Genomic DNA, 27,541 nt, shown 5'->3' on the forward strand with positions numbered 1-27,541 from the left:
GCTATTCAGCTCCCGATTGTCTAACATTGTACCCGTTTGAGTCAGATGCCCGCACTCGACACTGAGGTGTAGTCATCGTATGCTGCCTCATACTCGTATGTCCGCTTGGAAAATGACGAAGCACTCGTCTTAAGATTTTCACCACGGAAAAAAGAAACCCAAGGCCTCTTCTCAGCGAAGGACAAAACTGCTCACTTGGCGTATGGTAATCGCGTTATTGGAGGGTAAGGCAGTGAGATGAGATCTAGGAAACGGATTGATTAATTTCAATAATCAAGGAAAACACACGCTTGAAAAATAACTATTAGTGCTTGTCTAGTCATTTTTAAGTCACTACTGAATATCGATCGCTCAGTTTTAGCAGGAATAGGAAAGGGTGACACGCACGAGCTGCAGCTGAGAGTAATTTTATTTGCCAATGGGTTCTGTATGGCTCACATAGATTTGAGAAAGAATAAAGTGCGATCTAAATCTTAGTATTTCAGTTCAATGCCCTCGTACCATCTGCCATGACACCCATCAGATTCCTTTTTCTTTTTGATATCACGCTTTTATTTCTACTTCCCCTCCTCCCAACATATTTCTTTCCCACCACTTCCCTCCCTCTCCACAAATTCACCTCTAACCCGAGGGGTTGTGAGGTCACCTCGTCCTGTCTTTACACAATGGTTGGGGATAGGGGTGGTCACCAATGGGGTGAATGTCGAATATCGGATCACAATTATTGCCGAATCCAGTGCCATGACGTGATCTTGGAGCTAAATTGGTAATTAGGCTGTATTATGCTGAGCAGTTTTTCTATTTTCACTCTACCAAACGCAGCGGATTTATTAAAATTGATGATATGAAAATACTGCCGGCTGGATGAAGTAAGCTGGCGAGACACTTTAAAAAAAATTAAAGCCGTTCTCAGCAAATCATTGTCTGCTTTTGAAGTCCGGGATAATCCCCCCTCCCCCTCAAGAATTGCGAAATCTCTATATTTATGAAGCATTGAAATCCGTTTAGAGCAACGACCCCTACACTTGATACGACTGGTTGTGATTTGAAACTGGGTACAAATATTTCCACCCTTGCACATTTCTTTTCTTGTACAGATAATACGGACTCGATGGAGACGAAGCGAACGAGAATAAGCTGGAAGAATGTGCCTAGCGAAGTTCGTAAAGAAAGGATAAGCGAGAAAAATGTAAGGAAATTTGAAGTCGCAGTGTAAATAGACTAATTTGTAGAGTTGTAAATGAGGATAATTTATATTTTGGACTAGTATTTCTACAGTTATAAAATATTTATTTTAATGATATATAGTATTATTTTCCATTTACAGAAATGGCAGAACAAATAGAATCGGGGGTGGTGTTTTTATTGAAGTCAAAATTTCTTGCGTCAGCAGGGCTGAGGTATTTCCGGGTAATAGTTTGGAAAGCGTTTGGTGCTCAGTTTAAAGTCCCCATTCCAAAAGAATTAATGTATGCGCATTTTACAGACCACCATTCAATAGAGACAATTCAATAGAAGAATTAGATCAGCAAATCAGAGGTTTCTTATCCCAACACAGTTATCGCGACAATATAATCGGTTGAGTTTTCAATGTCCCATCTATTGACTGGAGCACATACGTATACGTACATAGTTTTAAAACGGGGGATAAACAAAAAGATACTGCAAATGGCTATTGAATTCTTTTATGTCGAACTCATTGAATCAACTTGTCACTTCACGAACTAGAGGCGATAACATTCTTGATTTGCTAGCAACGAATATTTCTGAAAAAGTCTTAACTATAGAAAATATAAAAGGAATTAGTGACCCCAGGGCACTAAATGCTAAGTTTTCGCTTCATAGGGTCCGAAATAAGCAGCCTAAAAGGAACATTTACTTGTTAAAAGGAGGTGACTACGATGGCCTTAAGTGCGGACTACATAATCAATTTGTTAGAAGTACTCTGCATTGTCGGGTTTCACCGCGTCGTTGTTTGATTCAGACAACAGTTTCGCCGAAGTTGCATTCGGCGTCTTCAGGTCGAAGATGAGGGACTCGGAATTTTGCCACCCTTATATTCCGAGTCCCTCATCTTCGACCTGAAGACGCCGAATGCAACTTCGGCGAAACTGTTGTCTGAATCAAACAACGACGCGGTGAAACCCGACAATGCAGAGTACTTCAAACCACCGCCGCGAAAACCTACGCAGCCATATATAATCAATTTGTTAGTTTTAAGAAAGATGGTAATCACCGAAATACTGAGGGTACGTGGTATCACTTCCTTGAAATCACGCGCTCACCAGTCAAGAAGTTCATTCCCTGTCAATTTAAAAAAGATAACACGGAACTTAAATGGTACAACGCGGATGTTAGAAATGCATTACGAAGTCAAAGGCTATAGTGTAGCTAAGATGAAAAATATCAGGGATGATATCTCTAGCGACAAAAAGTGTGAGACCATTTATGATAATAAGATATCTAGGGAGAATGCCAAGAATGAATTTCGTAAATCGTTAAGGGAATTGAAAAGGAAAAGGTTAGCGGAAAATTTTAAAGAGAATACAACAGCATTTTGGTTATACGTCAGAGAAGTTCAGGGAAATAAGTCAACTGTTAATTCATTCAAAAATGATAAAGGCGAAAGATTAACCAGCAGTTGGGAAAAGGTTAACTTATTAAATTCCTTCTTTCAAAACGTCTGCACTAATATTTCTCAGAATACCCCCAAATTGCTTAGCTTACCAAATCGACAAATGCCCAAAATTAAAATCTCATATAACAGAATTGAACGTTTGCTGAAAAATTTTAGGCATAATAAATCCTCCGGGCCCGATGAAATACCGGCTCGTATATTTGAAGATCTAGCTTCGGAAATTTCTCCGTACCCGGAAATAATATTTAAGAAGTTGCTGGTAGTTACAAGGCTCCCAGAGATTGGAACACGGCTAACGTAACAATAATATTTAAAAACGGAGAAAAGGAGGAACCAAGTAATTACAGGCCTATTTCCCTCGCATCCATTTCGTGCAAGCTTATGGAACTTATAGTTGCAAGATCGATCGTTAGACACCTTGATAATCAGGAGTTATTAATGAAAAATCAGCACAGTTTCCGAAAAGTTAGATCTTGCGAGACAAATTGCGCTTTTTGTTAATGATACTCTTATTTCGGGAGAGAGCAATGTTCCGGTGGACGCGATTTTTCTAGATTTTAAGATAGCCTCCGTCAAAATACCTCATACTAAACTACTCGCTAAGCTAGAAGCATATGGCATACATAAAAATATCCGGGATTGGATAAACGACTTTTTGAATGGCCGGGTTCACAGAGTAGTGATAGATGGAGTTAGCTCAAATGCAGTAGAAGTTACTTCTGGTGTTCCCCAGGGAAGTGTCATCGAACCTATTTTATTCCTACTTTACGTTAACGACATTGACCTCGTAGTTACTAGTAAGATACGTTTATTTGCCAACGTGACAGTGGTTTACCGTGGTATCCGTGATCACAAGGACACAGCAGCTTTATCAAATGCCCTTAATGGTATACAACGCTGGTGCGACACTTAGCAATTAGAATTCAACTTAAATTAGTGCGTAGTCATAAATTTTTGGAAAAAGAGCAATTCCCACCCGGATGCCTACTGCATTGGGAACACCGAAATGGAATACGTAGACTCAATTAAATACCTTGGCGTTACCCTCATTCACGATCTCTCCTGAGTGAGAAATGAAAATTGAAAGAGAAATATTATCTTTCGCTGATTTTGCCTCATTTAGAATACGCTGACAGTATATGGTATCCTCACGAAGTTGGATTAATTGCCTAATTGGATGGCGTGCAGCGTAGAGGAGCTAGATTTGTAAAGCGTTGTTGTGATAAACTTAGTATTGTATCCAAAATATTGGAACTGCTAGGCTGGGAATCACTCACGAAGTGAAGGTGAAATTACAGATTGAAGCTCTTGCATTAATTAGAAGGATGTCTCTTTAGCAATGATTTGGAACATGTGTTATTAGTCCCATTGTACTACGGTAAGAGAGATCATGTCAATAAAATTAGAGATATTAAATTTAGAACAGATAGATTTAAGATCCCACTTTTTCCACGAAAGATTAGGGGTTAGAATAACATTGTTCGACCGCGGTACGGTCATGTTCGGGTAAAATTATTCTAATGCGTATTCACCCCCTGCCACACACCCTGGTGGTGGCTTGCAGGGTATATAAAACTAAAATAAATAAATATTGATGGCGATTAAATGTGAGCATTTTTCATTGGATCTCCCCATGGGTATTATTGAATATTTTCGTACGGCATTAATTAATCTGAGATCTTGCACGCACAATGGAAGGGGTGGTAAAAGATTTTGTGGCACGCTAGATAAACAAACTATTTGTCCCAGCCGCCTTTGAGGTAAAATGTGAACAAAAGGAGTGGGGAGCGGTGTGGATAGAGATCTTTGAAATTTTCGGAGTGGTTGAGTAAGTTCTTGTTTCTCAGATGGGGTACTGAGAGGATAAATCCTCACAGTTCTTCTCCATCAGCCTAATTCGCCTAGTGGGTTACGCACCCACCCTTAATATTGTCGTTTGCCTATTATTTTTAAAATTGACTGTTATTTATACATGTATATAATGTACATTTCGAAATCGGACCCTTACTTTGCCGTAACGCTGGTTGGGTAAAATTATTATTAGTATTATCGATTGGGTAAAATTGCCGACATAACTGATAGTTTATGACTTTGGTTATTTGTTTTCGGATCCCCATTTTAGACAATATTTCATTCTAGACAGACTATATTAAATAATATTTCCTTAAGCCATAAAGCGTTACAAAACCCTTTACGGATTAAGGAAATAGAATTTAATATAGTCAGCCTTAAAAGAGCCCGTGAGAAGCTGAGGGTATCATTTCCAATATTTCATTGTATTTAATTTACTACAGTTATCAAATAATTTGGACCGAATTTTCTCATATTTTCATGTGATGTTTTCCCAGCCCCATTGTTGTAGGTTACATATTCGAATTGAACTGGTTTTGGAAAGTCCTAGTTTCAAAAATATGCTCTGTGTAAGGACGATGTTTTTTGCTGCGGAACATGCAGAAAACGAAAAAGTAAGAAATTGTTTCAATCGTTAAAGTAGAGCTTAGAATTGAACTCTCATTATCTTTTCACTCGAAAATACGCTGCGTAAGTAGTGGTTGACATATGTATTTTGGTGCTATTAATGTAACATGGTATAAGCAGTTTTCCATACAATCCCACCTCTCGTCCCTGTGGCTGACGCATTCAAACCCCGGGGTGCGGAGGGTGAGGAGAGGGTTCCCTCGTTCACCGGTCGTTCACCCCTTGATTCGCTGACCTAGGACACCGGTTGAGCATTATGAGAGCATCTTAATCCTGAATACGTGCGTTTTAACATTCTCGTTGCACGAACGAAAGGAGGGGAGGGCCTCTCCCCTTCCCATGATTCATTACTGGAAGACTCCCGTCCCCCGAAACAAAGTAGATTGACATTTTCATTGCATTCTTTGTGCTAAATTTCAAAATTTTTCTAAATGGTGGAATTTCTGAGCATTAGGTACGAGTAAAGCTTCAATGGGGAAGAGATTGGCAGCTGAATGTGTTGTCCTTTTAGTTATAGTCAGTGGTTCTTAGCTATGCGATTGAATTTGGCATAACCAAGAGTTATAAATACGTATATATCGTTTAATAGTTATCTGAAAATAACTTCAACATCCATGGAATATCTTCCAATGGCCACGCATTAGATGATTGTGTATGAATGTTTAACTGTGGTATTCCAAGCAAGGTAATGCGAGGTAAATAATATAGTTTATTATTTCGATCGTCTCATTTAGATGAATTTATGGAGTAAACTTAAAAAATTATGATTTCTCTAATTTTACCATCTTCGTATTTACAGAGCGTTGAAATCAAATCTGCAATCACTCCGACCGGGTCGAAATTCATTTAGAAGCTGACGTCACGTCCTTCAGAAGGGTAATTTCGCCACCAAATCGAGCTTCTTAAATAGAACTAATTTTTTGCTGATTGAAAAAATAAGTTTGAGTTAATTATTTTGTGTTAATTTAAAAATCCATATTTGTGACGATAAACACGTAAGTAATATGTTGATCAATTAATGTCACAAAATTAGAAATATTTTTTCCTGATTAAAAAATTGAGCTTCAGTTAATTATTTTCCTTTGATTTTAAAATCCGTGCATGTGAAAATAAACACGTTCGACATAAGTAACGTTTTAATCAATAAGTGCCATAAAATTGTAGGCTTTGTACACAAGGAGTTAGTTCAGTAGATTCAGATGTCAGATTTAGTGGTCCCGCCGAGTTGTCCGAAGCTTTTGCATTAATCAGTGTCACGAAGCTCAATTTTTGATTTCTAAGCGGTCAATTCATCCAAAAAATCATGCTAATTTTATCGACGACTTAGAAAATTTCGCTGACAAAACTGATTCTTTCAACAATTTTTTCAATACACAATAATTTTCAGTGTGGTAAACGTGATGGTAACTTTCATTGACAAGTGCGGGACACGGGTTAAATTGACTTTCGCTTATCCACTAGGCAACGATTTTGCAAATTTTAATCGGTCTTAACATTTTTTATTGCTGGAACTTTATAACTATTCAATTAAACATGAGGCGGTTACATCAGATCGAGTCTGAAACTACATGCATGTATGCAACCTCATACCGTTTTATAACACCATCTCCGGCGTGAAATGACAATCCCACCTAATTATTATTAATTAATAACTTTTAATACACTACACAAATCGCCATGTGGCTAAGCTTATGGCAGTGCCTCAAGTCGCTGAGCTCTCATGCCCAAGGAAAGGATTTGATGGATACGGCTGACATTAGCATAAATTAGTAATTTATTTCAAAATTACCCAATGCTCTTGTGCAATATGGAGACCCATTAGGAAAAAGGTTGAAGCAATCGATCAAAATCAATGACATTCACTTTTTAGCAGCCTCCATTCGTCCAGAAATAACTGAAAAATGGATAGGCACCGGAAAGTGATGACGGTACAACTTCCCAAGTTTATTCCAAACCTAATGCCTCCTTCCTAGTGATCACTATGGTTGAGATAATGAAAGAATTATTTTGGATTTTAAACTTCTCACATTTTAATTATATCCGTGTTAGCTATAGCAATTACAACTTGCCTTTCTGCCATGAACGAGAATCCTATCCTATCCGAAAGAAGCTCTGATTGGTTCAGAATTCTAATCACAGGTTTTTAATCACAAACTGAATGAGAGCCGTCATAACCCCATATGTTCCCCTTACAATTAAAATTACCCCTTGGTGACGCACTAGCCAGGCTAGCCAAGACTAATTTTTAGGTACTAAAATTAACCCCACGTACTTCAAGGGAGGTTACAGAAACATTCTTGAATTGAACAAATAATTTTTCGTTATTAATCAAATGATACATGAATGGAGAAAAATTAATTCCTACTACTTTTATTGCTTTGGCCTATTGATTTTTGCAGCGACGTTGCTAAATGCCAGCAAATATTTATCTGTCTGCGTAACAAAATTTGGCGACATGCCTTCAAGATTGGCTCATCATTAGCGCCGTCGTCTTTTTATTTATATACCCTGCAAGCCACCACCAGGGTGCATGGCAGGGGGCTAATACGCACCAGAATAATTTTACCCGAACATGACCCTACCGCGGTCGAACAATGTTATTATGAACCCCTATTGTTCGTGGAAAAAATGGCATCTTAAATCTATCTGTTCAACATTAAATCTGTCTTATTTTATTGACATGATACCTTAGTACGATAGGGAGTAAGAATACATGGTCAACATAACTGTTAAGAAGACTCATTTCCAATTAATGCAATAGCTTCAATCTGTAATTTAACCTTCACTCCCAGCCTAGGTTCTCTGGTATTTTGGATACGCTACTAAGTTTATAATGACAACGTTTTACAAATCTAGTTCCTCTATGCTGCACGCGATCCAATTAGGCAATCAATCCAACTTCGTGAGGATCCCATATACTCGCAGCATGTTCTAAATGAGGCCTAACCAACGACAGGTATCATTTCTCTTTGACCTTTTCATCACATTCAGCTACTACTCTTCTAATAAATCCTAATTTTTTGTTAGCTTGTCCACATATTCACTGTATGTGTTTCATTCGGGAGAAATAGTGAGTGAGAGTAACGCCTAGGTATTTAATTAGGTCCACACATTCCATTTCAGTGTTCGGTGCAGAACGTCAAGGTAGATCCAGAGGTTATAGCTTAACTAAACCTACACGATATCGCGCCAGCCTTATGAAAGACGTGTGGCTACGGGTGTTAGAACGCCAGGCAAGAAACTATACTGAAAGAAGTCTGTAAATTGGACTTGGTATTGATTTTGCATCTAATATCATTCTTTGTGCCATTGTTATGAATTGTGTGACGTGAACAACTAATCTTTAAATCTGTAATGCAGCATATCAATCATTTTTTCATAATTAACTGACATGCCGATTGCAAGACGGGTTCATGTTTAGCTAACTTGAGAAAGCGATCTCAAGGTCGGACGCGAAATTGTACGGTTCAAATATGTATATCTATAACAAGGTTTTGTCTAGTGCTGAGTCTCCATAGTCCCCAAGTTTCGAAGCAATATCGTGAGGCTTGGAAAAGTTTATATACTATTTCTACCGGTATTGGTAAACCTTTATCGTTTTTATTATTGCCCAGAAATCATATAGAGCCGAGTTCAAAAATGAGTGCTTTTAAAAATATTCTTTACTTAGTACGTATTTCCGTTTCTCGAAGCCGCAAGCCTATTTATTTGGACTTTTAAGGCCACGTGTTTCTGACTGACCGCGTTAAATTTCTTCTTCGAAACAGATGATAACCAGTGTGTATTCGAGAGACACATCCCACTTCCGTTCCAACTCAATTCTGCAGCATACGTCTCCCACTCCCAGCATCAGGACTAGACGGGTCGACCCTATTCGTCCGTCCGGTCTCCCGGGTGTGTGTCTGTGGTCATCTCCGCCGGTTGAGAGGAGGTGGTCATCTGCGCCGGTTGAGAGGAGCATGGCTCATTTCATTTCGGGCACTGACGGATCACTAACTGGATTTCTTGCTTCCTAAAACGCTATCTGCAAGTTTTCCCACCCCTATCCGGCCTTCCTCTCCTCCACCCCAAGCCCCCTCTTCCCGGCTGGGCGGAGGCGGAATATGCACCAATGGCGTTCTCCGTAGCACAGACACACACCCAACGTGACCGCGTCTCTGTGGAGAGAGAGCTGCCCCCTCAAAACCCCTCTCCACTCGGTCGCTTGAAGCACGTTATTTAACGGAGCCCTCAGTCGGCGGCCACTTTCAATTCCCGCGCTCAAACCGTGTGAGTCACGCTCAACTATCTGGTCCCCGCCAGGTTTGCCGCATAATATCTCTTAATATCTCTCCGGGTCGGTAAGCAAGCGCTCGATTAGAGATTCGGAAAGATATTCCGTTTCCATCTTCGACTCAAAACCACGTGTGCGAGGTTTTTATCCCTCGGACCGAGGAGGAAAAAAAGTTCCCCGCGACCGGTGTGCGTATTTCAGCGTAAACAACAACAGCGTGCCAGTTTCATCCCTTGGTGGAGAGAGAGAAGTGGATTGAAAGTGCCGAAAACTCACTTCTCCGCTCCCCGTCAACCGTCCGTGGGTTTACGTTCGTTCAACTTCCTCGATCCCCGTCGAGTCGTCCGATTTCCGAGGTTTTGCGCACCGGAACTATTCTTCCCGTCGCCTCTCCAAGAATTTGGGTGTTGGAAAAATGCCGTACATCAAGAGAGCGGTGAGTACCAATTTTCGCGTTCGGTCGTCGCTGCCGGAGTGAATGTCATGTGGTGGTGGTGGAGGACAAGGAGGAGATCTCGCAAAACCCTGAGGCATCTTGGTTCCCAGTCAATTCCTCTCGGCGTGTTATCCGTCTGCCAAGTGCATCTAAAAGTCGACACTTATAGTCGTCGGGTGGGAGGGAGCGATTTAACCCTGATGGCAAATATAGCCATGTGGGAGTGTCGCGGCGCTGTCGGATGTGTTAATTTTACAGTTCGGATTATCATCCGCATTCAGTCGTTATCGGCTTCAGGAAGATAGATTGATTAGGGATCGCAGGGTTGTAGAATTCAATTAGGATTAGATCCAGGAGTAGGAGTGAGTTAGGGAATAAGATACTCATCGAATAAAAGTGTATTTCATACTTGATTTTATCGACTGATAAGAATTGTTTCACTAGGACTGCAATTTTGTCGCGAGTTTAAAGTTTCGTTGCTTGTTTAACTCTTTGTTGTAAAATTAATTTTTATCGCAAAATTTTCCCCGATGTTATGTTTGTGAATATCGTGAAATATTGATGTTTTTATAGCTTTTTTATATTTGGAACAGTTTAGATAGAAAAGAGCAATCCAATTTAATGGAAATAGTTCCTATTCACAGTATGAATTGCCAATTTTGTGAATTGCATACGATACCGGAGACACCCACTGGAGGGGCTGTTCGCGATGTATCTCTTTTGATCACAGGAAGAATAATGACCGTTGGATCATTCATTGGCCTGCTTACTCTTTCAATAAACATACTCGAACGACTTAATGAAGCACTAATGAGCAGTTTACGAACCCATTCGAATGGCTGTGTCAATTGTAACTATGGATTCATTAGAAAATCGAATGATTTGGAATTTTTAATTCTGCGACTCTCTGCGAAGCGATTTCTTATAATAGTACTCTTCGATATAATCGCGGTATTAAATAAACTTCGTATTGTGGAGTGGTATTTTAAAAAATGATGAGAGTCGGTGGACATAAAAGTCGACACGAGAGAATATTTAATAAGGGAAAATTGAGGGAACGCTAAGTGGAGGATATTTGGAAATAGTCATTTGCATTAACGGTAATCATTGGCAATCAGTGCCATCTTTTTTTCGGATCGTTCAAATGACCGCAGGTGATGATATACTAATGAGGTCGCCCATTTTTTGGAAAAATGGAATTTCGTACATCACTTGCATTAGCGTTGGCGTTTTTATCCGAAGGCTTCAAACATAACATTCATATGTAACCTTTGTAAAAACTGAATCATACTAATAGTAAATGAAAATTGCACTTGATTTAGTATACAATTGTTGTACACATTTGACAGTTTACATTAGCTATCGGCAATATGATGGAGAAGACATTATTCGAAATTTCCGGGGTGTTCAGAAATTACCCTAGCTGGCGGGAGGGAGATAATAAATTTCGACCCTCGAATAAGACACCTTAACTGTGACGTGAACTAGAAGGCTCGTGATAATGTAAATCAAAGCGCGTTCATTAACAGGTAATTACTTAATGAGGAACATAAGTTCAAATTGATGAATATTTTAGGGACACACATGCAATGAATTTTTTTTTCATTCAAGTTTTTCATTATGCCGTAGTCATTTAACAAAAAAAATGCAGTGTCGGCATTTTTCTTCTGACTACACAATGGTAGAGCGAAGAGTTTCAGAAATTTCTACAATGGGACCCTCGGGTTGTCAGTAGAAATTCTGGTTGCCACCCCTATGTGGGTTAACTAAACGACACTTGTGAGAATAAGCCATCCTGCATCGAAATTCCCTCGAAGGACTTTGGGATTCTAGTTTTTGGAAAACGAAAATAAATTGTCAATTACAATTAAACTATCAAGTAACTGGAGGTCTTCAGTCAAGAATGGATTATGACAATTCTGATATATCCCTCTTCTCCGAACAGTTTTCCCTATTGGAAACGTTTTCTCATGACGTTATTAATATTTTTCGAGTGATTCCTTTTATATGCTTCATATACGCGAGTTTCAGTACGTAAGGTAAAAAAACTGATGCACATCAACGTCATTTTTCTTACTGTCCCACCGTCTTGGGTGGGAAAGGTTTATTTGGCGTAATCCTTCCGCTTCCGTGTGCTCCGATACGTTATCGCCATTCTCCTCCTTGACCGCGAATTTCGTTCGTAAATTCGCCTCTCCCCTCGCTCGAATCTTGAGCGCCCTGCCGCCGAGTCGTGCCCAAGAATACACTTGCCAACGTTTTAAATAGTTAAATAGTTCCATGTACTGCAGCATTAGCACAGCCTTGACCGATAGGAATGTACGTGTATATTCTACCCCTACCCACCGTTGAGTTGACATCTTCGTGATCGGAAGAAGATACCACATGAACTTACGAATCACTCCTAATAATCTTGTATTATTCTCCAAGCATTTATTAATTATGCTCATATTTAAATTTGATTCAAGCAATAATTTTCTTCGTGAGATAAATTTGAAATTTATTATTAGTTTGAAATTTAACTATAGTAACTACACCCAACATTCATAATAATTCTTTACCACGCCCAATTTCTGATTTTCTGTTTTTCAATATAATTTGACCCTCGGTTTTCCGCCCTACGTAGTCCTACCAATCCGTTCCCTTTATTCCTTAATTGTGTAACTTTATCCATTATTGTTTCCTTTATTTTAGGGGAGTCGTTCATTTTTTCTCCACATTTTTCACGTTTTTCTCTCTGATTCACGGTAAAAATCTTCTTCAGCGTAATTCTCTGAATTGGGTTTTTCATTTTATGTTCAACTTGTACGGTTTTTCACATTTCCCTGGTGGATAACTGTCAAATATATTGTTCATCATTGCAAATCTAGCGACAACATCCGAGCATTGTAAGACTGCCTAGGTAAGGAATTTTACGAGGCTACAAAATAATAGGATTTAGAAAGAGGAGAAAGACTAGAGAGAAAGGCAAGCTTCAGCTGGATGATTGTTTTCGCTTACATGTATGTTTTGGGGTAACCGATCTCTTTCGCTTATTTCCCCCTGCATTGAGATATTTTGCTGAATTTTTGGTCTCATGTGGAGACGTCCCTCCGTCTGATGGAATAATTCCTTTTCATTCGTTTCGAATGCCCCGCGATTCTACGCTCTTAATCCGCCGCGAAGTTGTAGAGAATTCCGCCTTCCGCCCTTCTGCTTGCTCCACTTAGCACTCCGCTAGTTCATTCGCTTCCAGGGCACGCTCTCATTCTAGCGCTCGCCTTCCCCAGCTCCGACACTCGTGTTAAAAGGTCCCGTTTGCGAAATTCCACCCTTTCAGATGCGACCCTTATGGTTTGCGCAAGTGGGATACACACTCAGATGAATTGACCAATTGCAGTTTTTTTTCCTACGTGCGTGCACTTTGAACTGCATAGAACGGAAACCTTGGCCACAAAATCTACTTTCGACATGCACTCGTATTTCATACGCGTACGTGTGTGAACTCTGAAAAGACACGAATGTAACATTTTTACCTAAATTTAATGAAATTGATCAATCGCTAATTGATAAATGCAGTACATATTTGAAGGCAGTAGTCGTTGGTTGAAAAAAAAGGGTCATTCTATTTATTCATAGATGTTATTATGGAGCTGTATTAGTTCAATCACTCCAAATACCTATGGAGAATATTCACACCACAAAATACGATGACTGTCAGTGCAGTAAGATGTGGCGAAATCAAATATTTAAGTGCGCTGCTGGTAAATTTATATTTATCCGATACTTATGCAGGTAAATAGGAAATGAGTGGGCCGTTAACGCCACTGCGCACGCTTAAAAAGGCACTAATGGTTTTCTTATTGTAAAAATGGAACTATTAAGGAAGCTGTGGAAATCTCATTTCGGAAACTTTCGTAGTTGCTGGCCGTCATATGCTTTATTAACAAAAATATATCGGAAAACTGATCCGACTTAAATGGTTCTCGCCGCATCAATGCTTCATTCAAATTCAAGCCGACGAGGGACACACGAAACGTGAATGGAATGATAGGCGGTGATTTAAGTGTCACGTCTCCTAGATCTGGAAATAAATCCAGGAAGTTATGTTTTAACAGGCTTCCCAAACAAAACATCCAGGTTTTCTTACCACTGCCCACGGTGGGTCGGTCGACCTTTGCTTGAAGGGAGATTATTTCCTCGGAAAGCTTCGCTTGTGCGCTGTTAGTGAGTTCTTTTGGCTTCTCGAACCTCATTCAAACGCTCTTCTATGTTCTGCGACGACAGAAGACGACGTATGTAATGATATACTAGTAAATTTTGAGTCGTAGATGACAGGAGTTTTTTTAGGTCGCTGTGAGACGTAGATCCATTGTGGAATTTGTCTTATGTTGCGCTCATGACTATGTATGAAAATTCGCGATTACGCTGTCAATCTTAATTTTTTACCACTCAGAAAAGAAGCCCAACTCGGTCCTGAGAGTTGACGGTGTAATGATGGCAATGAAATACGTCGTCTGACTCGTTAGTGAAAAGCATGACTAGCTCAACTCAGTTGTACATTCCCACATATGTTTCCTCGGTCGAAATCGTCAACTGGACTGAAAGACGAAAGAGATCAAACAGGGCAGAGCTCACCCAAGACTTAAGCCCTACGGTGGGGGTTGAAATTACAAATTTAATAAACCAAGTCAAAATGGAATTTACCAATTGTAATTGCAAATGATAGCGCTGGTAATGATTTATTCTTAATTACCCGGTTTTTAGCCATTATTCCATGTATAATAATTTTTTGTATTAAGACCCCTATTGGCATTCTTCTGTGGGCCGTGATAGAAACTTTGAATTCTGTGTCAGAATACAGAGCGGTTGTGAGGGCGGAAAACTTTCCACGCATGCGTCAATTGCAGTTCAATTGCCTGTCCTCCCACGCGAAGACCATTAGACCTTTATTATCACGTGCCGACGCAATGGGAGAGGCGAAGAAGGAAAGCGGAAATAGGACTGACACCCAGTTTTGATTAATCCCCTTTAATTTTTCACAAAATATTGCCAAAAAATATTTCACGAGTGATTAGAATGAGAATGGTGACATACTTGTAAACCCGCGCATGTCTAGCCCGAATGGAGTGGGATGGGTTCGGTCTTCGTCCAAAAACGTTCTCAGATAATTTTGGATTCCCAGCTCTATTGAATGGAATTAACCAGAGAATACGTACGCGCGCAACATGCGGAGTTATCCGTGCGTATGTTGCCAGAGCAATGAGACACATGTCAGGTGTCCCTCATTGTCTATACTGATCAATGCAAGCCGTATTACTCGACAGCATCAGTAGTAAACTGGTTGTCACTTCTCTCGCTTTAATGATTGAAATGGTAAATATTCGGGGCATGGTAGTGTTGGGAAAGTACCAGATCTTCCAGGGAAGTCATTGATGGGAGAGGAACTGTCCCCCAGACTCCGATGTGTGAATTTCACACGCCGTTGGGCTTAGTACTAGCTAGGTGAGCATTACCCTCACTTATCAAATTAAACTTCGGGTTGTTAATTGGGGTTTTGTTTGGTAAATATTCACACACATTCCTTGACCGCGCGGGTGTCTTGTCAATGTCGAGGTTCAAGTTTTCGGAGTAGTATCAGAAAAGATTTCAAAGCTTCCTCTAGAGCCTTGGTTCTTTCTGCCCGCCAGGTGAGCACACATACTGGACCTCAATCCACTCTTTGCATTTATCTATTTCCGTGGAAATGGGGGAGCATGGAAGGCGGAGGATCAATGAGGGGCGGAGTGGGGGTTAAGGAGAAAGGATACGTGAAATGTATTGTGAGGTGGGAGCTTTTTCAAAAGAAACGTCCATGGCGATCATTCCGAATGGACTCGGGTCTCATGGCCTCGTGGTCTCCACCATAGCTCTTTCCCCCCACACCGTGTCGATACCAAATGACCTAGGAATTTCAAGACATTTTTGCGTGTAGAAAAATGCATAATATAATTCCAGATTTTTGCTCAGTTGTTCTAGTTGACGTCCTGAATTACATAAAAAAAGTCACCAATGCTCCCGTGCCGGCGTTCTCGTTTTTTTCAAGAACTTAAGTTCCTAAAGTCCTAAAATGGTCATGGCAAACCTGAAGATGGTACCCTGTCTTCGGTGTTAGTTCAATTTGCACTCAAATGGTCTTGAAATGTAGGGAATAGTTGGATAAAGTGGAGGAAATGATAAACAATTTGACTGTTCTCAGATTGACCAGCGTACGTAGCGATATCTGCCTGCCTAATTTGAAGACTTCTGTCGTGCTGACTTAAAAAGTCTCATAAATCAGAAGGATATGGAGAAAGGGAAAACAATGCTGTAACAAACTTAAATCTGTATTCATATCCGTTTAAGAATATGTTTTTATATGCTGTATATTCACGACGTGGGACATTTGGACCTGCCACTAGAAAATAGAACGTGAAAACTTAGTTTATTTGCGACTGAAGGTATATTGGTTTCAGGTCACTAGGCTACACTAAGGTGAGTGCTCGGGCGGTAAAGGAGGAAGCTCTATACCGAATGCAATACAGTGGTCCCTTTCAACATGACTCGCCTTTTCCAAAATTTCGTCCAAGAGTTGTGCAATCTGATATCGCCAATGTGGTGAAACCTCTCGTATGCCATAAACAAATTTACTCTAGAGAAATCGACAATTTTTTCCTCTAGAATTCCCTCTTGCACAGGTCATTGAGTTTAAATGAAGCTTATATACGTTGAATTATTCACGCGTCCGGATTATTTGAACGAACTGTTTCTGAACTTTTTACTTTTCCGAATGTCCTTGGTTGCAAAATGTAAAATCCGCATTACACTCCACTTCCGTTCCCGAATTAAGGAAATATCATTTTTATCCTTCTCTAAATAATCAGTTCTTATTTCCAGTTGAATTGGTGCCATTTATATTTTTCATCCTAGCAAATCCGCGCGCTCCGAATCCGGGGCCAAAAAACATTTTTTTTGCACTCAGCCTTTTCCTCTCCTCCAAAATACATCCAGCAAGAAAAAGCAGTTTGAATTATTGTCTACCCCTTGGCGTTGTTTTCTTTTTCGTTTTGATCTCGGCCTCAACAGTTCTACACGAATTTCCCTACCTCTTTTCCGGCCCGAATACGTTTAATAATCACAATCCCTACCTTTTTTATTTCATTTCGTGATATTTTTCCTATTTCTGCCATGTGCAAATGACGCATTTTTTTGCATCGCAGTGGGAAAAATATAGTAAAACTTGGCACCCGTTAGAATTTTCGTTGGGGAAGTATTTACTTATCTGGGAAATATTCAATCGCCTGGTGAACTGGTAGAGCTTTAAGCAAGGGGAAAAATACCCAAAAAATAACAGCTTCTATGAAAAATTGTTGTGCGTAAATATTGTGGTTGGCAAAGTGAGACAGCGGTACCGGATCCTTTTCTGCGTTGACAACTTAATCTTCACTAGGATGATAACGCAGAAAAAAGTCCAACTCGATTTGATTGAGCGCTAAAGAAATTCACAGTGTATGGGTAATTATAAATGACTGACCACTTCAAATGCCGGTCAAATGCTCAAATAAATATGTAGACTGAAGATTACAACGGCATTCGATACATTTTTCTTACATTTTTCCCTATAAATTAAACTCTATGTTTCCCGGTACCAGAAGCTATGCAGTCAGATACTGTCGATTGGGCGCCAACTAGACGCCAGTCTGAGCGTCCTTACCCTTTACCCTCGCGTGTTCCAAGGACAAGTAACTCGATGTTTGATCGATGGCGGGGAAATTATTTATGGCTCGTATCTCCCGACTATGTAATTTGCTCCCCCCGGAACAGTAGAAACAAATCGTGAGATAGGGTTGCGGAAAAGGAGAATATTTGCACGTTTTTTGGGTGGCAATGGAAACTAATGAATTCATAATTGAAATGTAGAATTCATTCCATAGTTCCAGATGCTGAGAATAATTCTTATCCATCCCTCGTAAAATAATTTATTTCATCAATTCGAAAAAAATTTAAAAGAGAAAGATGGACAAAGGCCAGCAATTAAATTACTTCGTCTCATATATCCTGGATGATTCAAGAGGCAGTTGCAATAGTTTTGGCAATGGTTGGGTGTGTTTTATGTAGCATGTTGTTTCTTCTATTAGCGTATTGGCTAAAGCGTTTAGTTACTGGGAAATGGCAGGAAAAGATTTCATCGAGCATATTTTGTGATTTTCACCAAGATAAACTAAGGGTTTACGATCATAGTGGTGAAAATGTTTGAAATCACCTCCCATATTACATCAGGAAAAATTATATCTGCCTCCTGAAACGCTCGTGTTTGTGCTGGTTTGTATAATTATCTATGCTTACAAATATATAATTGAATGGGTGCGTGAGAGATATACTCGCACCAAGTTCCTAGAAGTCTGATTATTGTCGAAAGTCTGCCTCTTCTTGCCACAACTTGGCTATGTATTTACCTATACAAGATCTCGTCTTTACATATGAAAATATTTTTGGCATATAAAGTTTTGCAGTTTTAAGTTTTGTTTTTTAAGAATCCAAAATAAAATCACCGGTGTTGCATGGACGTGTATGTGTTTGCAGCACAAAATGACATCTGTTCTTAAATAGGAATCGAGTAATATTGGCGACAGAGCGTGATTCGTTCCATGCTGATTTCCTCCGTTCCTCGCCCGCCTTCGCGAGCGGGTGGGAAGACACGTGCTTCCCCGATCTCCAGCTGGTAGCGAGTAAGTAATAAGGCAGACAGACATCTGGTTCCCCCCTCCCCAACACTCTCACATGCTCTCCCCTCCCGCGCTTTCGTACAGGTGGTGTCGCGCCCTCAAACACTCCTCCGGTCTCCGATCTCCTCATTGGTCGGCGGTTTGCCACGAGGCCGCCCGGTACTGAGCCCCCTTTCCCTCCCACAGGCATGCTGCTCTTCGCTGACTTATCAAGCCATCCATGTGCTTCCTCTCCCCCCTTCCTTGTCGAGTGGAGGGAAGGTGGCACAGATGTAGAGAAATCCATTCGTGTTTGAAAAAAAAGGTTTCGCATCGTCGCAGACGAGAAATCCACTCGTGTACTTAATGGGATTTCCTCCTTGCGTACGTCAAATCCGTTCCACGCCCCCCCACAGCTATCATGCTAATACATCAGATCCAAGCCTCCGTCGTCTCACTTGGTTTGATTGTATTTTTCGTAACGGTTTTACCGAGAGAGAAATTCCTGGTATCGACATTTTAGTTTTAACATTAAGTGTTCGATTTCCTGACATTACGGGTATGTCGGAAATTGAACGGTGATATAAAATATCAATCGAACGATAACATTTGATACTCGCGATTGCAATCATCATTCCGGCGTGATATAGTTAAAAAAGATGACTTTGCAAGTAGATCACCATTGGTCGACTGCAAGCTGCCGTTTGCGTAAAAGAGCCTTTCATTCCGTTTTTCAAAACATTCACCAATCGGTAGCAATTCAAATGGTAATTAGGTTACGTTTACTGACCTGACTGTTCCATTTTGAATGAAGTCCGAAACATCTTGAAGGATGCCTAAAAGAGGAATGGAAAAAACCCAGGCGGCATTTTTGTCCCATGGTGTGGGGAGAGGCGTTAGGTAGACAGACGGTCAAGGAAGGACCGGAGGGTGAGGATGGAGAGGGGGAAGGGAAGAGAACTGAACAAGGAAAGGGGGTGCGTGCACATACTTACAAACCGAAGACGAGAGTACGTGAATAGCCCATACCCAAGCCGTGTGCTCAGCACAATTCTTGGAATGCTTCACCGTCCCCTTCGCTCCATGAGTGCCTGATTAGTTAGCGCGAGTTAGCGATCGATGCTAACCAAAAACCAGTGTAGAGAGAGGTAGTTTTCAGTTAGTAAGAATATAATACGTTCGGGACAGAAAGGTCAAATTTGTCATGGGTGAGGAGGAGAGAGGTGGGAACGTTTAGGGAGTTGGGAGGGAGACTTTAACGCCTGGCAAAGATTCGAGATTGGGTTGTCCCGTGGGAGGCGGGAGAAGAGGGATGCGGTGTGCGGTTGGAGTCAGCATGTTGAAATGTCTTTTAGCCGTCGGCTGAGGGCGAAATAGGCAAAGGAACGCGAGCCGATTGTGGGGTGAGGGCTGTGACGCCTGGTGGGCTCGACCGTCTCGAGTCCGCCGGTGAGTGGTCAAGCCTCCGTTTCGCAAGCAACTGCACTCACGACTAGGTCGTCGCTCGCGGTTGAGGCGAAGAATTCACACTGACACGAAATGATTACGCTTATGGATCCATGACGACTCGATAGTATTATTCTCCTTGAGCCAATTGTTTCCCGGACAGCTGAATGAAATGACGACAGTGGTTTTTCAATAAATCTGAGAGGAATCGGATGCAGTACAAAGAAAAACTCCAGTATCAGTTCGCGGGGAAATCAATTCAGCTGGTCCACGCCTTTTACTAGAAAATAGTTAATGTGAATATCTAATCGTTTTTAAATGAACCCGACTCTTTTCTGTATGTGACTACAATTTATTACCGTCTATTAATTTAAAAAAATATAAATCAGAATTACTTTCCCTCCATAACTGTGCCCACGTATATAATTTTGCATCAAGGTTACATTCCTCAGTTACACGATATATATATCGTATACTGCTTAACCAAATTTTTGATGACATTCATAATATATTCACTGTGCATAATCTAATGCGTTGAAATTACCAAAGATTTTTAGAAATATCTTGGAACGAACTGAGTTGCTTGTCGAAAAGCCAATTAGTGGCCACACCTCTGACTGCATAGGAAACGCGAGTGACTAAGCGTAGGCGTTTTCAGGCGTTGAGTGATTATCGATTCAAGGTGAACGATAGGCATTTAGCGCCATCGTTAGAGCTAGTGGACCTAATTTCTACGTCACATTTGAGTTAGCAGAGTACCGCTATATGCAAATTATTGTCGCCTGAATCGGCTTTAATAACTCGTCATCATAATGCTTCAGAACCTCGAGTATCCCTTAAAGGCCTAAGTCAAAGAGGGCCAAAAAAGTTGTTATACGCTATGGACAAGTAAAAAATAAACTTGGTATGGTTTTGCTGTCTGATTGTTAAGCCATATTGGCCTACTTTTATTTTTGATTTAGCATGCTGATTTTAAGGTATAAGGTTCGTACCAGACCTTCCCATACATTTAAAGGAGCATTTTGCATTATTCCTCCATGTAATAAGATATCAATGAGTATTTTTTTTGTATTTGGAGTATGCATTCATTTGGACTGGACTTATTTTTTAAAGATTTTTTTCCTTCCATTTCATTTATTTTATTTGCAAAATATTAAGAAATACGGGCATTATCCGCTCAAGTTGTGCCATAATACTAATTGCAATAAGTGATACACCCTTAGGGTGAGTAGAAACACAAATCAATTTTTTTTAATTTCCGGAGAAAGTGACGGAATTTAGCATTCATCACTTGTTTTTATGGCTTTCTCTCAGCCCGCGAAACCCAACGTAGACGAAATATAACATCGTCTCGTGTTTGGCTCTATCATTTCCAACAATTTTGTTCTCACACTTCGCCAAACTTTCTCATGAAAAATTCTCCCTCTTTGAAAAAAACTGCGGCGGAGATATTCATCCTCCCTCCACACACGCGAAGGATAGATATTGCATTGCTACAACGTAAGGTATCCAGTGGTAACGTGCGAAGGAAAAAGGATTCCCCACATCTGTCTCGAAATGGAAAAGAATAATTGTGTTTTTCATGTCAATGTGAAGGGATTCCACAACGTCACAGCGGATGCACTTAAACTTATGTCACATCCGTCTCTCTTTGGAGGTAATTTTCCAGTAACTTTTCCACGAGGTCTCGTCTGTGAATGTAAGAGTTGAGCTAAGATTATTCCCACTCTTTCAGCGTTAATTTTGTTTATTTTTTGGGAAATATCTACTGGTTAGAGTCACGCTCAGGTGGAGGAGTGTGGGATGAATTTTATTATTATTTCAATGAATCTCCAAAACCGCATCTCGCATCCATATATCACCGAGCGGCCATTCGATCGCCGGGGCGACTCTCCCTATTAGAATATGTTGGAATACCGGCCGAAGTGAAAGTGAGACTTCACCTTCATGGCGGCGGACAGGAATTTCGAGATCCCGCAGAGGTGGCAAGCGGATAGAGAACGCTGAAACGTTCCCTTTCGGACAGGGTCGAAGGATCTAGGGTGGAGAAAAAAAGAGGGCCCGCGTCGTCTCCTCTCCACCACGAGGCCCCAAACCGCTTCCAAAATCGGCCTTCTTTGGCGGAAGGAGCGGCCCTTGGCAACGGTTTCCTAACCTTTAAGAACGGTGGGGGGTGGGATTGTAGGACGAGTTGTACGGGTCCACATCCCAGTCATCTCCGCCCCCCCCCCCCCCTCTCCCAGGTCGAGATCCGACGCCAAGGTAACCGGGTATGTGACCTTGGGGGGGAAGAAGGGGGACTTTGCTTTAGCTCCGACTTCCCGTTACGGGTTTAAGGATAATGCCACCCACCCTTTGGGTCCTTGGCCTGTCATACTGGGAAGGGCAAGGGCTGTCCCTCCAGATCAGGTCCTTTTTTTTTGATAGCGCTCCCTCGCAACTGAGAGATAAAATAAGAGTGATTTGAGTGGCTGGGCCACGCCCTCTCTGCAAATGTTAAATATAGCATTCGCCTGACCGACATAATATTAATCTTTCGTGCCACGAGAGCGTGGTTATATCCGTAGGAGGAATATTTGAACAGACGCTCTGTTTTTTTCAATGCATACAATGGCACACAACGGGGAAGTGAAAAGATAAGGTCTTATACCTACATCTATACAATACCCCGCAAGTCGTCTTAATGATTTGTGTCAGCGGGTGGTAGATCACCATTTATTCTACCCTTACTCCACTATTTCCACGTATTCGTGGCGCCCCGCAATCCGTCGAAAGGGCTCTTGGAAGGGGGGAGACTCAACTCACAATTTATGCGATATTATTTGCACACGTTACGAACATTATACAGTTAGTTACTACTTAAATGACTGCGTTAAGTAGTTAAATAAGGAAACTCATTAAAAATGGCAGGTTCACTAGTAATTTAGTCACTAATTACCATTCTACTAATGAGGGACGGGAAATTTATAAATACATTAGATTTACAGGTATAATGTTATATTCACGAAGCTTCACCGCCCGGGGTGTTGGGAGGGGTTAGGGCGCCTGCCATGAAGTGAAATGAGGGGGAATGTAACTTGCATATTTTCAACTATTTTCGCCAGACCTTGCCCATTTTTGCATTTGTTTCCCACTTTTGTAGTTGTCGCAATTTCTAAAAATCCCATGGCATTGGTTGGGTTCGTGATTTATAAATGTATCGCCCAGATTCGAACTCATATACACAAAGGTATCTACACTCATTTAAAAATATACGGTCATGAAGCTCAAAGGCGCGATAAATTTTCTCTCGTAAATTTAATGCGAGATCATCTTGATCATGAGAAAGGATCACACGTGCCTAAAAATAAAAATTACTGGCATGTAAGCCATTGTTTTTCTCCCTTTTGTCAGTCTCGGTAAGTACCACTCCATTTTCATATATTATAATCCAACATGTAGTCTCGTTTTCGCTCATAAAAACCCACGTGAACCAAGTTAAAGGAATGTGATACGTATCTTTTTTTTTAATAGCTCGAACAGCTCCGGTTGCCAATAAATATATCTTCGGAGAGAGGCTCTTAGCCTTGAAACTCCTTCTCGCAACTATTTCGTCGTGTTATATTTATTTAAATCATCGCCACCCTCTCTCTCTGTCTCAGCCACCCTACTCCCTTCTCGACTCCTAACCGGACCGGTTACCCATGAAATATGATGGGGGAGGAAGGCAGAGGTCGTCTTGTAAGTAAGAATTAGGATTAAGGGATTAATGAGTATTCAAGGGGGTATCCAAAGGTACCAAGTTTAGAGAAACTTCCTTGATTTTAACATAGAGCAATCCGAAATATGCCAAGTTTGACTTCTCACGCAAGTATCGTCGCAAGTAGTTTCGTCACCTCAAGCATCTGAGCCACGAGTTATGTAGCCGATCAAAATAAAGAGCGGTTTTTCCTAATGTCACTTTAGTAAGTGCGCAACGGATAGTGCGTATTCAAAGAAAAGGCAGGAGCTGCGTCAACAGTACCTTTAAACGGAGCCATTGGCTAATATGCATTACAGTGCCACGATTTACAATTGCATAAATACGGTTCGAATCCCGGTCAAAGTGAATTATTTTAAACTTCGAAATTTTTGCATTGGGAATGGATATATTTGAAATGGTGACGTAATGATAATAGAAAAATTCGAAACCATATGGCTTAATGATCTGGTGTAATTTATTTTTACAATTTGAGCATTGGATAAATAAAATAAATATTTATTAACATTCCGCTGGAGTCAAATCGAAAATCAAACGTTGTATGTTGTACCCTTGCACCTTTGTAACCCAGACGACTTCAAAGAATTTTATTCTCAATGAGCTTGTTAGCAGGGCTCCACGGCCAGCGACACTGAGCGTCCTTTCACACTACTCTTCGAAAGCCGAGGATTTTGACTCGTGAGACTTTTTTGATGAATTGTTAAACTTTGAGCTTCGCGAATTTAGCTTTTCGTTTCGCGTGCCATCTTTCGCTATTATTTCAATGCTGATTAAAGTTCGAAAACCTTCATTAGGTCAAGTATCCCTTTGATTATGGGGTGGCCACACTAATCGCTTTGCGCTGTATAGATTTCTTTGTGTTCTCTTTCATTAAATCGCTATTTTCATCTAAATGTTGAGTAAATTATCTCAATTGAGGACTTCCATCGTAGGCATTAATTCGGGAAAGGAAATGTTACAGGATTTTTAAAATTACAAATAAATGGCTTTTAACTATGATGTTCTTGGAATCATTGATCATTATACAATAAAACTCTTTGTGAGGCAGACTCGCCGGGAAGCAATTGGTAGTTCCGGGAATAGCATGTTTTCCAACTTACAACGGTTAAAAAAAATAGCGTGGATGTTTCGGTAGTGATTAACCACGCAAAAGTTTTACTATGATTTGCGAGTTCAGAATAGCATGATAGTAATTTAAAAGAATTTTTTAGAATAAGGGCGGTGTTTAAATTTCGAGCAACTTTAAGCCCAAACATGTATATTTGCCATCATTTCCGTCTTAAATTTCTTTACCCCCTCTCTAAGGATTAAATATAACTAATTGGTGCAAAAAATGGAAGAATGATTTCCATCCGTTCCTCGCAGTTCCGTCTCTCCAAGGGAAATTTATTTGAGAATAGGGGGATCATTGCTCAATGCAATTTCATGCATTTTTAAGCATGAATTGTGTAGTGTTCGTGTGTGTTTACGTATGCGCAAATACGTATTTATGCAAATGGAATCTTTATGGATGAAAAACTGGTTTTATAGCCCCTCCCCCTCGTCGCACGCCATAACTAGGCATTTTCTAAATTTCCTTTTCAATGTTTCCGCATTAGACAGATGTCTACCCCCTGAAGTTTCTGCATTTTAAAGTTTTTTTGAGGATTTAATGATTTCCATTTAAAGTTTAGTACCATTGCATTTAATTCCATTAATATTTCCAGAATCAGGCGTGTAAGTTATTCGCATCCATCATGAAAAAGATCTTACAGGTTTTCCTCGTATTTCAATCAGTCCTATAATTTATTTCCTCATTGTCTGTCCATAAATGCACACTGAAATCGATTGTAAAGCATCATTGTTAAGGGCACATAACTATTATGTTAGGGGTGTATAAGTCCAGTTGGTAGTCCGCTGGGCTACTGACTAGAGGGCCCGTGTTCGATTCCGGTATACCTCTCTGGGCACCACTCAGCTTCACCCAAGCTGTGTGATTTTTTAATACAAGATCTTCCTGGGAAACCATAGGTGGTCCAGGGAAAGGAGCAAGTCCCCCTTACTCCCCTGAAATTTGTGAATTTCATACATCGAATAGGGCTTAGTTTTAAGTGAACTCCAATCACATCTATAAATCAAACCTTCTGGTTGGTTGCTGTGGTTATTACTAGCTCAATGAGGTGGCGTTTAAGTCGAGCCAAGAGAAAAGAAAGACTATTTTTTTTATCGGTGCTTTGAATGTTCTCTCCTGCCCAGGCATCATATTGGCCGTGCTTACCGGTGGCCCGTTGTCAGCAAGCTTCATCACCCGAGAGCCCTTTTGGAACCTTTTATACGTGCCGCCGGATGACACCGGCCCGGCTCGTTACTACGATGACGTCCGTTGCTCAACCGCGTCAATCTTCGTCATTCGGGGGGACGGGGGGGGACGACGGACGTCGATGCTCGTTTGTGCCGCAATAGCCCCGTGAATCGCCCGGCCTCCCCCGCCTAATTCAAACGCTCCTGCCTGTCCAAGGTCGCCTCCACCCACGCTTTATGCTCACACACCCCATCCCCACGGCACCTCATCCACGAGAAAGCCAGCCGCGCCCTTTGCCGACGAGGTTGTCATTGCTGCTGTAACCCATTCGCCACGAATCCAATGGGGACCAATTGCAGCCCGGGCCGTCTCCCATTATCCCATTGAAGGGATCGACGCGGTGAAAGGGACGTCGTCCCCACCCCATCAAGTATTGGGGGTTTTCGATACGATCATCGATGTGCATTCTTTGAGGGGGGGTTAGCGTAGTGTTGACGTGTACTCGAAACGAGTCGATTCTCACGCTTCGATGCTTGAGTATCGATTCGTTGTGATGCCACCAAGCATCAATGCGACGTTGTTTCGATCTTCAGGGGTCGAAGAGAATTTCTTGTGGGTAATTTTTCTTTTAAGTTGGGTTCAGCAGATACCTCTCCAACTCGTCCGACGCAATAGAGAGAAGTGATTGCACGAGTTAAAAGTTATTGGCATGTGAAAATTATTTTGTATAGTGATAGGACTGATGGTGGGAGTTCAAATCGTGATATCGTGCGTTTAAAAACCAGTGCATCTCAGCTCAAATATGTTATATATAACGAGGCTACTCAAAATCCTTAGGGAAATATTAGTTAAAAAAATAATAGAAAGAAAACTGTAGGCAAAGGTAATCTTAAAACACTGGAGTTACCCTCGATTTTGGCGGTTGCCCTCGGATAAAGCCGTTGTAATCATATATAACTAAACTGTCCCAAATATTGCATATAGTATAGACGGATGTTCTTAGTGGAAATATGTTGTTTCTTGATGCTGTTGATTTGACGGGCTGTATGGACTCAGATGCCCTGCCATATTTTCTTTACTGATTTTAGTACGTGTTGTCTCATGGCTGATATCCCTCCTATGCACAGTAGGTATTTCATCCTCTGCTATATCCACATCGGTTCGAACTAATTCTCTCAGCGCTGCTTTCTGTGGTTGCGTTTGGTCTGTACAAAAAACTCGTGTGATAATGTCATATCATCAAATAACTTACCCCCTAATCGCCAAAATTTAATATTCACCAGATCCTGGTTGATGATTGCTATTTTACGAGGTTTAGCGAATAAATTAAGAGTTCCCGCCTGCATTTTTATGACCTAATTCATGTTGAATTACGGTGCAATGTCCTCACCCAAAGTGTTCAGGTATCATATAAACAAGTCTACCGTAATTAACGATAAGTATTGGGTTGGAAGGCCACATTGGTAATGTATTTCCGTTTAATCCATCCCTGTAGTTTGAATTATTGGCCAGAAACATATTGTAAGGGTAATGTTGATACTAATCACA

General features: G+C 40.8%; 1 protein-coding gene across 4 annotated transcripts in view; it reads left to right on the top strand.

The window, feature by feature from the left end:
- Window positions 1-27,541, top strand: part of LOC139696208 (solute carrier family 2, facilitated glucose transporter member 1-like) — a 191,721-nt gene that overhangs the window by 151,507 nt on the left and 12,673 nt on the right. The window contains exon 1 of one of the 4 annotated variants that reach the window (XM_071594867.1): window positions 9,366-9,825. The exons of the other annotated variants lie outside the window; for them this stretch is intronic. Within the exon in view, the coding sequence (XP_071450968.1) occupies window positions 9,805-9,825 (21 nt within the window). The 5' untranslated portion in view covers window positions 9,366-9,804. Of the gene's footprint in view, window positions 1-9,365; window positions 9,826-27,541 lie in introns of those variants that run through there. 4 annotated transcript variants of the gene reach the window in all.

This window comes from Hetaerina americana, unplaced genomic scaffold (genome assembly GCF_022747635.1).
Source record: "Hetaerina americana unplaced genomic scaffold, ioHetAmer1.1.p SCAF_7, whole genome shotgun sequence".
Classification (NCBI taxonomy): Eukaryota; Metazoa; Arthropoda; class Insecta; order Odonata; family Calopterygidae; genus Hetaerina; species Hetaerina americana.